At 48.0% G+C, this 13,707-nt stretch overlaps 1 protein-coding gene and 1 long non-coding RNA gene across 2 annotated transcripts in view; one reads left to right on the top strand and one right to left on the bottom strand.

Annotated features, from left to right (window-relative positions):
• LHFPL6 (LHFPL tetraspan subfamily member 6) overlaps positions 1 to 5,721 on the bottom strand; it is a 140,597-nt gene extending 134,876 nt beyond the window's left edge. Inside the window, exons 1-2 of the mRNA XM_027721304.2 lie at positions 5,397 to 5,721; positions 2,405 to 2,962 (exon numbers count right to left, since the gene is read on the bottom strand). Coding sequence (XP_027577105.1) covers positions 2,405 to 2,789 — 385 coding nt within the window. The 5' untranslated portion in view covers positions 2,790 to 2,962; positions 5,397 to 5,721. The remainder of the gene's footprint in view (positions 1 to 2,404; positions 2,963 to 5,396) is intronic.
• A 4,893-nt stretch (positions 5,722 to 10,614) lies between these two features.
• LOC120324830 lies at positions 10,615 to 12,156 on the top strand. The gene is made up of 2 exons (XR_005566481.1): positions 10,615 to 10,856; positions 12,027 to 12,156. It is a non-coding gene; the product is annotated as an uncharacterized LOC120324830 (long non-coding RNA).
• The last annotated feature ends 1,551 nt before the right edge of the window (positions 12,157 to 13,707 follow it).

The following is a 13,707-nucleotide window of genomic DNA, read 5'->3' as shown; positions in this document are numbered from 1 at the left end:
ATCTCTAAGTGGAGGGCAATTAAAATGACAATCACTGTACCGCCACTGAGTGCACATTCAAAGTGCACATCGTGGTATACAGCTAAACATACAACTGCAATACAGGGAACAAAGAGCTGGCATTCCCTGTTTGTAAGTAAGGTGATCAGCTCAGGGCTATCTTGATATAAAACAATGTAATAATTATAGTGCCTAAATTAGACATCTGAGTGAATATAGTCATGTCACTTAAACAATTAACCTTTACTGATTTATAGCAGCTAAGGATCTGATGATGGATGTAAGAACATGACCTTCACCCTAATATGCCCCTTCAGTTTGTCCAAATTATTGGCTTTCACCACCCGGCCTCTACCTCATGTCCCCACAGTTAGGTTTTAAGCAGATTAAGAAATGATGGGTTCTCACTTTGGTCATTTCTTACACACTTTCAGCAGTGCTGGAAATGCGAGAACAACCTTCTAAGCCAGTAGAGGGGAAAATTAGACATGCTGTGTAACTAATTTCTGAACTGTAAGCAAACTTCTTGGCAATTTTCATTTCATATCACAAATTCATATGTCTCTGAATTGTCACATACTGAGGACAAGCACTTCCAGGCAGGATGGGATGCTGCCTTGTCAGCTTGGATAAGCTCCAGGGGGTGGCCATGGTGTGTTCTGAAGGGATCTCTCACCTCCTGGCATAGAAGCCACCATCCTGTCTCGAAGAAGGGTGCACACCTTGAGCCCACACCACTCTCATGGGGTAACAGGGTTCCTCCCACAGGCCCCACCACTGGAGCTGCTGTGTTTGCTGGGGTGGCTGTAAGCCAACAGCTGTGAGCTCTCCTGCCAGCCCCGCTCCACAGGCACACAGGAGAGCACAGTCACAAGAAAGGGGCCAAACGCAAATTAAAACCAGATGAGCCGAGACAGCAGTTGGAAAGAGAGGATGGTTAAAGCCTGTGATGGCTCTAAGTGAAAATAGTCAGACCAAGTGGGCTTGCAGATTGTCACTGAACTGAAAATCTCCTCCACCCCCGGCTGCCTGGCTGGAACTGTATAATGAAGCAGGCTTCAAGAAGCCGCAGCTCCCAACAGAGTTAACTCTCCAGCAGCTGCTGCACTTTCAAATTGTCAGCCAGATTAAACACAGGAATGCCGGGGGGTCACAAAGCTAAGGGAAGGCTGAAGTGACGGGGTCAGCTTGCTCTAAAGTGCAGAAACTACTCAAAAAGTTGGAGGCAGGGCTCCTGGCAGCCAGGAGGGAGTTACGCTGGCATGGCCTGGCTGGAGGCTTGGCACAGGGCCCTCTCCCTGCACCAGCTGTCCACACCAAACTGGACAAGTAGTGGAGTTTTTGTCTTGTGCTTCTTTAGAGCTGCAGACGCAGGATGTATCCAGATTGCTTTGCAGGGCAAGCTTCTCTTTGAAGGGGAGAGAGGTGAGGGTTCCACTACAGCCCACTCCTCCAGGGCATGAGCCAGGGCACCTAGCTGGGACCAGACACGGCAAGATACCCAAATGTTCTGCCTCAGCACCCAAAGCTCAGGAAAACACTTTACCTTATGGGGGCAAGTTGTATGTGAGCAGCGGAGCACTTGCAGCAGGCAAAGCTGAGTGCCACTGAGCTGCATGTCACTGATGACAAGAGAGTGATGATTTACTGGGAAAACTGCCCTACAAAAACATGCTTGAAGATCCTGTTTATTGTCTCTTATTCTTCAAATCCTCCACAGTTATAAAGATACCATGCAATTACAAGCTAGAAAAAGGAGGGGAGATAATTTTCCCACACACTGTCTAGCCCATGGAGTCAACAAACCTATGACACCATCAGTGGGTAGCGTGGGTCAGCCAGCCCCTCCCAGGAGATGGTGGGTCACCTCCACCATGGATAAACAATCCATACTTCAAACATGGGCCACAAGCTTGTTGCCAGATACACACAGGTGCAGAAAGCAGAGGTGGAGGGAGCTTTGCCAGTAACAGGGGTAGGAAGGAGAAAGAGAGCTTGTTCCCACATAACACAGCCTCTCCTCTGCCAAACCACAATACTCCATGGGGATCTGTAGCCCCCAGGCTTCTCCAGGTACCTCTATCCCAGCTAAGCTCTGCTGGAAACTACAGCCCACAAAACCACTGTGCTGGCCCACAGAAGTTGACTTGCCACACAACTCTCGAAGGTCACACAAGGACCAGATAGGGACTTGAGCACAAGAGAGTGACCACAGGCCACTGTATCATTGGGCCACATTCAGGCATCCAGATAATCAGCTCAGTCAGTCGAGAGAACCAAGTGGTTTCCCTTGCCAGCAGAAAGTTTGACTCACCCCCTCCTCATCCCAAAGCACCGGGGGAGTCTCCACACATACAAACTAGTAGCCTGGACATCCCTGTCCCCTCCCTGCATGCACACTTACCCCCCAGGAACTGGATGCCTCCTGCCACCCTGCCCACGGTTCTGGAGATCAGCTCAGAAACGCAGCAGCCCATGAGCGCTGTCAGGGCCACCAAGAGAAGCAGCCCGCAGCCCAGGCCCGTCACCACCGTGCAGATCCTCCACTCAGCACTCGGGATGGCCTGGAAGGAGGCATAGCGGCCACACTGCTCCACCATCACGGTCATCTGGCGGCTCTCGTCCCGCACCGGGTAGGAACACCTCCGGAAAGTGCCAAAGGAAACTGACTTCTCCAGCTGAGACCCTAAGAGCCAGTAGGGCATGAAGAAACCAACACAGGAGGCAGCGGCACAGAGGAAGGAGAGGAAGGCCCAGATGACACCGGCACAGGTGAGGCTTGAGGCCATCTTTGTATCTGCTCCAAGACCCCTCACGATGGAAAGACAAAAGTAACCGTGTATTTTAGAGGATGTTTGTGGATAATCCAGAGTCTCTCAGCCTTGACAAATCCTCACACAGGGTGAAGCTTGGATCCTAACAACCGGGGGGATATTTCCTCCCATCATGAAGTCAAAGGTCCCTAATTAAATAGCAAAACACAAAAGAAAAAAGGAGAAAAATACAAGTTCAGTAATACTGACATTAGGAAAAAATATTTCTTTGCTAGAGTGTTTTTCCTTCCTACGGGACTTTTGAATAAGACATGTCACTTTTCTGTCCCATCCTTGCAAGGAGACCCTACAATCATTCTCAGCGGTACCAGCTGCCATGGTCAGTGTGACAGTGGTGGTAGGCAGCCCAGCTGACACAGGCTGCTGTGCACATCCTCGAACACTCTGCAGCCACCTTCAGGGGCTCCCTGTGTACTTGCCTACTCACGTTTCCCCACTGTGCATCATGATTTTTCCAGTGCCGATAGAAAAAAAGATGAGGTCTTGTTTATCCTTGGCTAGCCAGAAATTCCTCCTGCAATGCCTGGAGAATGTACTTCACATATACATGTACATTCACATGTACATTCATGTGTACCTGGCCCCACGGCTTCAGTGCAAAACTACTCAGAGTGCCTAAGGTAGTTCCAGATCAGACCCTTGTGACGGTGGTAAAACCCATTAACACACCCCAAAAGAAGTGTTACGAGACATTTTTTCTAGCACTCCAAGTTGTTTGGCATCCCTGTGCAAAAGGAGCCTTTTATCACTTGATGTCCAGAAGTGCCAGGAACCCAAACTTTGGGTGGGCTTTTGGTAAGTGAAGACATTGCCATATCCTTTGGATTCACCACTACACAACCTCAAGCAGCACATGATTAAAACACAGAGGTCTCTCTTAATATTACTGCTTGCATTCAGCCCACCTCTTCACCTCTTCCCAGCTCAAATCCCTCTGTACCCTTCTCAGACAACTCCCAGCCTCTAAGCTCAGGACCAGTGTGACCAATTGCATTTGACTGTCATAGAAACCCACACGCTGTTCCCAGATATCAGGGGTGTATTTCCTGTTAAATTCATGTTGGATCATTATTCCAACTGCATTTGTAAATTTATGATCATTTCTCATGGTTGCTGCCAAATTAATTCTGATAGCTATTTACAGGGGCTTCTTCTTCTAAGCATGATTAGACACTAATCAGTGAATCCAATTCATGAACAGGCAACAAAATGAATACGACTTCAGCACAAGAAGGGAACACAGAGAAAGTCTGGAAGCAAAATTAACCATGTGCACCACATGAAAGTTTTATTTACTTTTAAAACACTAAGAAAGAGAAGTGTCCTCTATAATATTAAAAAGGCCTATACTGCCACTAAGGAAAAGTACACCTATCTACCCATCGCTCATCCACAGAAATACCTTTCAACCTGAAAAACGCCAAAGCCCTGGGGATAAAAACTTCGAAGAAAGGCATGGGGGGCCGCCATTCCTCCAGATGCATCATCTAGAGAAGGATCTGTCTGTGTCTTGGCGTGGCACCAAAAGTCTAAGCCAAAGTGGGTCACGGGACTTAGGGGAGATCATTCCCTGAATCGGGGGAAGAGGTACTGCTGAAAATAGGGGACAACATGGTAGGACCCCCGCCGGCTCCAGCGAGGCAGCAGCTTTGCCTCCCCGCAGCCTGCCAGCTCACAGCCCGGGAGCTCTCTCGGGAGGCGTACTTGCCCCTCCGGCCCCGAAACCCCGCTCCCCCCCCTCCGGGAGTAGGAGGGGGCGGCGGAGAGATACGGCTTCCCCCGAGGGAAGGCGGCGGTCTGGAACCAAAACTCGCCGGGGTGATGCCAGGGGAAGGCTGCTGGGCGAGAGGGCGCAGCAGGCTGTGGGGCGGGGGGGCCGGGGAGGGATGGGCTGAAGTGCAGGGGCTCCAGGAGGGGAAGGGGATGCGGGAGGGGAAGAGGCTGTGAGGACAGGGGGTCCAGGAGGAGCAGACTGTGAAGGAAAGGGGGTCCGAGAGAGAAAGGGGAATGAGGGCAGGGAAGGGCTGGAAAGGCAGAGGTGTCAGGAGTGTAGGGGATCCAGGGGACAGGGAGGACGGAGAGCCGGGAAACAGCGGGGCGGAAAGGGAGAGCGGTCCGGGGTGGCAGGGAGATATGGGAAGGACAGGGGCCCGGGAGGGGAAGAATGCGGGAAGACAAGAGGATGAGAGGGCTGGGGATCCGGGAAGGGAGTCTGGAGGATCCGGTGCGACGGGTAAGAGATGCGGCCGAGCTAGGTGTAGGAGCGGGGAAGAGGAACCCGGAGGGGGGGGAGGGGGGGGGGAAGGGGTCCGGGGATGCAGGGGATATGGCTGTGCAGGGTGGGAAGGAGTCGCGGAGGGGAAGAAGGTTCTGACGGTACGGGGATTCGGAGTCCTGCAAGGGATGCAGCGTACAGTGAATGAGAGAGGGCAGCGGTTCGAGAAAGGAAGGGGGTGCAGGGAGTGCGGGAGGGCCGGAGTCTGGAAGGAGCAGGAGCGGCGAGGGGTCTGGGAGTGTCAGGATGGGGCCGGGCGCGGTGCCAGGGAGCGAAGGGCTACTTACGGACACGCCGGGCGTGGAGGCTGCCCGCCGCGGCTGCCGGGAGCACATGGGCGCGGGGCCGGCGGGTGGCGGCCGCCCCAAGCGACTCTCCCCGCGGTCCCGGCGCGGAGGCGACGCGGGAGCTCTGAGACGGGCGGGACCGGGACCGGGACCCTCCCCAGCCCGGTCTGTCCTTCCCTCCCTTCCTCCGCACGTTCCTCTCTCCCCCCGTTTGATTCCTCGGAAGGCAACGCACTCCGCCGCCTCTCCTCCCCCTTCCCCCGCCGCCGCCTCCCCGGGCGGGACCCGCCGCCGTCGGCGCAGTTGCGGGGCCGCGGACGGGGCCGGGGGCGAGGGGCCGAGCGGCGAACGGGAGGAGGGGGGCACCGCCCCGAGCCCTTACGGGGCGGGGCGGTGGTCCCGGCTCCGCGGGGTCGGAGCGGGGGTGGGTCCCAGCTTCCGCAGCCCGTCCGGGAGTGGGGCGAAACGGTTTCAGCTCCCGGGGGCCGGAGCGGTGGGTCCCGGGTTCCCGAGGCCGGCCGGGGGCTCCACACCGCCTGCCGCGTTCGGCGTCTGAGTGCGGGGTGCGCGGGGCGATGGAGTCGGGGACGGAGGGGAGGAAAGGGCAAGAGAGGAGAGGAGGAAAAAGCCGGCGAAGAAGGAGTGTTAGAAAGAAAGGGGTAAGGCTTCAGTCCTTACATGGGAAAATATGGGCTAATATCCTGATGGTGTGCGTGTGATAAGAACTGTGTGTCTGTCTCTGCATGCGAGCTGCTGATCCAGCATTTTCATCGCAACAGTTCGGGAGTTGGTCTACAGCGAGAGTAAATGTGACCACAGTACCTACCAGCTCATCCCGGCTGCGTTAGGTCAAGCGAAGAGACAGGAGCTCCAGCCCTTTCCCAGAGTGTCTTAAGTGGGAAAGTTTTGCGGAGGAGTTGCCTCTGGGGAAAAGAGATATATCCTATTCTGGTTTTTCCTCTACGCCCAGAAACTTGAATAAATTCTTCAGATATAAGACATTTTTATGCCAGGTTTAAATTATGTCAGCACCAGACATGCAAAATCTCTTTGTTAATGTTTCTTTTACAGTCCTGGAACATAGTGTGTGATTTAAATACCATTCATTAATATTATTAATGCTAAATGAAAGTGAGGTTTATTGTACTCAGTCCATATTTACACCATCTAATAGTAACAACAGCCACGTTCAGAATTTAATTACAAAGCTACTTTATTGGATTTCTAAAATAAGACTCCTATTTTTTTCCCCGTAGTGTAAACTCTTAAAACCAGAACACTACTGAAAATGCATGATTTCTCAAGGGATAAGAAATTGATTGGAAAGTATGTAGCATGATTGACTCTTCATCCTAATTTCAAGTATATCCTTTAAGGACATGGGCTTCAAATCCAAGAAGTGGGTTAAATATAGGCTGAGTGCTAGAATATATGCAGTAAAGTGCTTCACAAGGAAGACAATAAAGGCATAATCTCAAACCAGCCATACCCACAGCTGACACCTCTAGGCTATATTTACCTAGTATACATTTATATTGGCAAGTAATGTGGGTCAATCTGATCTGATCAGATAGTGTTGAGGACCTAAATGTTTATGCTTTTCCATAGTTTTTTCTTCAGGTTCCCTCCAGCCTGCACCTATGGACTGAGAGCCTCATGAGTGCTCACAACTCATCTGATGCACTCCTGGCACATGTCTGCTGCTGTAGTGCCATCTGAATCCGCTTTGTGTACTCATCACTGTTGGGTAAAAAAAAGAGTGGTGAGGATGCTCTGGAGATTCACTTCAAAAGCATGCCCTTGATCCACACCAAAACATGAATGTGGATGTGCCCAGGGGGTGTCTGACAGAAAGGGAGCTGGTGTGACTTTCTCAAGTCTGAGAGCTGGAGCCTGCTCCACAGCATACCATTCTAGCATCCTCCCCTTAAATCACCTGTCTGGTGCTAAGCCTCCACCCCTAAGTGTGCACTAGCTCTCAGGTCTCCTCTTCTGCAAGGAGCTATGCACTTCTTGATGACTGTAGACATTTACTACTCTCATGCCTTCACTTGATTCAATCAGGTGTTTTACCTCCTGCTATTCATTTTATCAACACCTGAAATGACAGGGATACTAAGCTAATATTGTGTCATTTGAATTGTGCTTTTGGTGTAAAGAAAGAGAAGAATTGAGTACTGTTATTAAATCCACAATTGTTTAAAGACCCGGTCTGTCCTTTCCCTAGCCAAAGGCCTGGGTTATAAAGGAACTGTGATGAATATGCCTAAATTAGGCGTGTGTTGGAGGGGATCAGACATCGGTAGAAATTGCTTGGCATTAAAATGACTGTGGAAAACCTTCTGTTTCACACATGGAAACTGTTTCTCAGTAAAATTGGCTTTGCAAACCTACAGAGAAGCAAACAAGCATGCATTTATTCATGCGATTTATCTCTTCCATGGTATATGCCAAGGTCCCCAAGTCAGTGTTTGCTTTGCTAATGGCATCTCCACAGCAGTTCATTTACTTCCCTTATATGGCCTGTTCATTCCCTGAGCTGCTGCCATTCTGCTTTCCCTCATGGAAACTGTACATTGAATTCTGCATCTCTCCTGAAGCATCTTATCTTGCCAACTGTCTCTGAGTGTCCCTGCAAGCTGGCTGCATGACTTAAGTCACTTGCAGGGCAATAAGCTTTATTTCACAATCCATTCTGTCAAAGAGGAGTTTTGTTTTGATTAGAAACAAATTAAACACATTGTATATATAAGTTAACATCCAAATTCTTATTCCATTTTTTCTCCTAATGTTTACAACTCAACATGCTTCAGCTGCATCAGCGTTTGCTGCCCCTGTCAGGGTTCATTGTGCTTACAAGTATTTTCACTGGGAAAGTTAGCCGAAATATTTCCATCCACATCTAACCTATCCAAAAGAAAAACAGAATTATCACGTGGTGCTTCAGGATTTGCAATCTCTCTTCTAACCACAAAAGCAGAGAGACCTCCTTAGAGCAGAGCAATAACAAAATACATGGTCCCCAGGGTCTTGTCTATACTGAAATAGCAGCTGGTTTTAAAATTGATTCTGGTGTTTTGCATTTTAAGAGAATCCGCTTGTGAGAAAGCTTCATAGTTGGTCAAGGGGACCTGAGCTGTGGATTACCCACTGATGGAACCACTTGAAGTCAGATTGAATCAAACACCATGAATACATTGTCAGAAAACTACCCTAGCAGGTAGATGGGAAAACACGCTTATAGATTTTACCACTTTGCTTCTCCTCAATCCGTTGACTAAGCTGCTGGGGCCCTACAGATTTGATGGAGCTAATCAGCATAGCAGAATAAAGACAGAAAATCCCATCACTGTACCTAAATCAATCCTAACTAATATACACATCCCAGGCTCGGCCACAGACTCTTTCATTACACTATATCCTGTAAGACAATATAAAATGCCATAGGAGAATATGTATGTTCCTAAACCCCAAGGAAAATGAAGCAGATACCAAACCTCCATCTCATTCTTCAGTCTTTGACCAGAAAAAGAATCAAGAGGTTTTTATCTTCCAAGTCACCATCCATTTTCTGTTATGTGGTCTGCAAGAGAGTGATCACACCAACATGGTTCCGAGTATCTTACAAAACTGGATCTTCAGGTCATGTCTGTACTCGATTTTAAATGAAAAAGAAAGGAGTAAGTAGAACAATAGACTTCAGGCTATGTACTGGGAGCAACAGAAAGTCAACCCAATTATTCAAATACAGTCACTAAAAACCAAACAGACAAGTACTGTTAGGGAAGTAATCTGATAATTAATGTATTTGCCTGAAATTATGTCCAATCTGCAGCAACTGGAGAAAAAAAAAATCAGCTAAACAGGAAGAAAAAGAGAACCCCAACTCTAACACCTGCAAATTTCTCAAAGGAATGTAAGAAAACAAATTCAAGTGACCAGATCCTGATACATCCATATGGTGTCCTTCCAATTCAAACAAATTTCATGTTTTCTACTGTGCATAGAACTAGGCTCCTGAGATTTTGACCTGTTACATCCAAACCTGAATCCTGGCCTGTAAAGTTAGCTCTAAGCAAAAGATCCTTTTTCCTCTTCTATTCTAATACTATATTGTGATTAATATTTATTTGTATGGTGGTTCTCATGGTGGTGATTTTTTTAAATTCTCTTACTGACAACTCACAAACAGAACTTGGCACATTTCTGAAGGACAGTTGTCTTACTAGATATAATGCTGTTGTTGCTAACATCAGTCTTTTAATCTCTATATGCACATACAAATAACATGTCAATATGAAATAAAAAAGAGAAACAATCTTTATTATTTGCCATAAAGCCTCCATATGTTCTTTCATCTTTATAAAGTTATTACTTATCATCTATTATATAAAAGTCACCAGGTGGTCTGCATTTTACAAGGCTCTAAAATAGTAGCTACAGCAAATTAGGCTACTGATTATCTCTTCTGTGTCCTGTTACTGACAAGCCTGGTGGCTGTGGGAGAGGCCAGGGAGGTTTATTCTGCACTGGCCCTACGGCTGAAGGGAGGAATGCCTGCTCTGCCCTCACAAACGCTGCCAAGGTGACGGAGCTCTGGGGTGACAGGTCCCAGACCTGTTCTTTTTCACCAGGGAATTGTTTTAGTTCTGCACAAGCTCAGAAAAAACATGTGGATGGTTTCAGGCCGAAATTTCCACTGTTCCCAAGTGGACTTTGAAAAATAAGGAACATCTGGATGATGAATGAGCGATTTCCCAGCAAGAAATGCTCATCTCCTGGCAGGCTGTTTTCTAAGCATGTACACCCAATACAAATAATTTAATAGTGTCATCTTATTTATGAGGGGAACATCTGTCTACCTTTCCCAGATGCTGTCACAGAAGATGCAGGGAACGTACAAAGAGCAGGTCTTGCCTCCGTGTTCTCTTACGCTTCGTGGCATGCCCGTTTGAGACCCAAGTTTGTTTAACGACACGTGCATAACCAAGAAGATTTTTCCTTTTACTTTAAAGCCTCAGTCGGGGATCAGCTATCAGCAGAAGGTCTCAGTTTACGAGCAGGGCCCAAGCCGTGGCGGTGCTCCGGCGGTGGGGGGTAGCCGGGGCGGCGGGCGCGGCTCTGCGCTGCTCGACAGTGACACTCGGTGGGCGGCGGGGCCGGGAGCGGGAGCGGGAGCGGGCGCGGGGCGGACGGGACGGGCGAGCCCGCGGCACGGGGAGCCTCGCACCTCCCGGCCCCGCGGGGTTGGCGCGGGCTCTGCCCTTGTCCCCCCGGAGCGTTTGATGCGCCTGCAGACGGGGAAGGGCGTGTGTGTGAAAAGCGGGGGCAGAGAGCAGAGCTTGCTTCTGTTCTCCACGAAACTTGTGGGATTCCTAATCTGCCTGGGCCGTTGTCCTGAGGCTCCTGAGGCGCCTTTGCAGAAACCAACGGTAACTTCAGCAGGACGGTTTGCTTAAAGTAGGTGTATCTGAGAACAGGATGCAAGGCAGCGTCCTGTTCCTCCCCCGGCCTTTTTCTACAGAACCGGAGTTGAGCTCCCTCTCTCCCTGAGCTCCAGCAATCACTTGCATCTAGGTCACCCTATTAGATCACATTCCCAAGGATAAGGCTAATGATTTCTGGGGTTTTTAGAAAGGAAAGCTGAAAATCCTTTCATTGGGGACAAAGGCCAATTCATTTTCGAAGTGGAAGCTTGTTTCCTCCCCTCCCCATCACGCCCTGAGTGTCGTACAGATCTCAGGGACTCTGGGAAGCTGGAACCTCTGAAATCTTGGACAGATTAATTCAAAGGAAAAATTGTAATGCCAACTTTGCTTTATTGAACCTCATGCAGTTGTCCTTAGCCCATGGATTGAGTCTGTCCAGGCCTCTCTGTAGAGCCTTCCTATCCTCAAGCAGATAAACACTCCCACCCAGCTTGGTGTCATCTGCAAATTTACTGCGAGTGCACTCAATCCCCATGTCCAGATCTTCACTAAAGATGTTAAACAGGACTAGCCCCAAAACTGGGTCCTGGGGAACACCGCTAGGACTGGCTGCCAACTGCATTTAGCTCCATTCACCATCGCTCTCTGGGCCCTGCCATCCAGCCAGTTTTTTACCCATTAAAGAGTCCATCCGTCCAAAACACAAGCAGCCAGTTTTTTTAGAAGGATGCTGTGGGAGATGGCATAAACATTTTACTGGAGTCTAGATAGACAACATCCACAGCCTCCTCCTCATTTATGAAGCAGGTCACTTTGTCATAGAAGATCAGGTTGGTCAAGCAGGGTCTGCCTTCCGAAAATCCATGTTGGCTGGGCTTGATTCCCTGGTTGTCCTGCATGTGCCACGCAACGGCTCTCAGAATGATCTGTCTCTTCCATAACCTTGCTGGGATGTAAAGGTCCAAAACTACATGATCTCAATTTTGGGGGTGAAAACTGGAATCTTTATTGAATACACGAAATGCAATTTAAGAGTCTTGGGGACAGGACATGTTAATGAGGAGGATGGGTTATGCTAAGTAGGGGATGGGTTATGTTAACTAGGGGATTACACAATTGATTAACATTTCCCATAACCAGGATTACATGTGGGGGAAGAGAACAAAGGGGTTTCACAAAGTCTTTCCATATCTTGCTGCAGGAGACAGGCCAATCAACATAACCACATATCAATAAGTCTTGTGATGAAGCTTGTCAGAGCAAGGAGTCTCTCCCAGCCCCTGCTGTTCACGGTCTGCCACACAATCCAATAAATTCCTTTTCTGATGATATTCGAATTTCGGATTGCTACACTGGGAGCTAAGGTTAGCCTAATAGGCCTGTAGTTCCCTGGATCATCCTTCAGATCCTTCTCGTAGATGGGCATTACACTTGCAAATTTTCCAGTCAGCTGGAACTTCTCCAGTTAACCAGGACTCCTGGTAGATGACTGAGAGTGGTTGGGCAAATTCTTTCACCAGTTTCCTCAATACTCCGGGGTGGATCCCATCAGGGCCCATAGACTTGTGCATGTCTAACTGGCATAGCAGATCACTAACCATCTCCTCCTGGATTATGTGGGCTTCACTCATCTCCCATTCATTCTCTGGGAAGAGCTCTTAACCCTCTCTGGGAAGAGAGAGTTCTCTGCATATTATGTTAACAAAATAACATAGTCATAGATTGTGCTTTTGCAATAAAACTACATATTTCACTATTCCTTTTCCCAATGAAAAAGCTAATTAGCAAGGTCGTTACAGTTGCCACTTATAAGGGGGAAGATAGTAATTCCATTAATGTGTTCACAGGAACTTCATTTATATTACCTCTTAACCTTTGCAAGGATACTATCATTTCAATAATTAATTGCTTTTTGCCATTTAATTTGCAGTTTACCATTTTCAAGGGAAATTACTCATTAAACTGACGACTCTCTTTTTTTTTCTAAGAAAATTTCTTTGCTCAAATATGCACCATAACCTAGCCTTGGAGAAGCTAGATATTTGCTAAGCCACTTTGAGTAGAGGGGACTCTGCACTAGCTCTGCATATTAAAGAGCTGCCCAGTGCTTAAGTCCTTAGCCATTTGGAGAAAAATGAGGCAGAATGGCACTGAGGCAGTGACCAAAAGGAAATTAATTCTTGTTCTCTTCCTTCAAATTCTGGAAGGCAATGAATCCTTCCTCTCTTATTGATGCAATGAGAATTGACTTTCTTCTTTCTTTGCAACAATATTGTTTCTTCAACTGAAGTTAATTTATGCTGCAATACCCATCCACGAGGGCTTCTGTTAACTTCAGTGACTGAAACATATGAAGGAACTTTGGCTCAGCCTTGTAAAACACAGAAACTCTGCCTGTGAATCACCAAGCACTTTAGCACATTCTCAAGCCAGTGCCTGACACTTTGGAGAATGGAGCTCAACACATGTATTCCTGCTCACTCTCAAGCCTCTTGTAAAACAACTATTCATTTCAATGAATCAGACACAAGCTGATGTCCCTGTGGTAGTATGCTGCCATATCTCCACTACCGATAATAGAAATTGTGTCCAAATCCCATAGCACTAAAAGAAATTTAGATAAATATTGGTATCTGAGAAGGTGAGTAATGAATTCCAAGTAGGCATATTTGTGATAGAGTGAAACACATACTTCTGAGAGATGGATTTGCATGGGAAGATGGAGAGGAGGTGAAAAAATTAATGAAGCAAAGAGACACAGGAGAAGGCTGAACAGAAGAAGCAGGTATGAACTAGACTGCACCATCGATTTATGAATGAAAATGTAAAAGTTTTTCTGATTCAGGTGAAAAAATTAGACTAGCCCTTGGGCAGTTCTACCT

The sequence above is a fragment of the Pipra filicauda genome, unplaced genomic scaffold (genome assembly GCF_003945595.2).
Source record: "Pipra filicauda isolate LSUMZ 115617 unplaced genomic scaffold, ASM394559v2 scaffold124_size2119055_pilon, whole genome shotgun sequence".
Taxonomy (NCBI): Eukaryota; Metazoa; Chordata; class Aves; order Passeriformes; family Pipridae; genus Pipra; species Pipra filicauda.
This window is presented reverse-complemented; position numbering and strand designations above follow the sequence as displayed.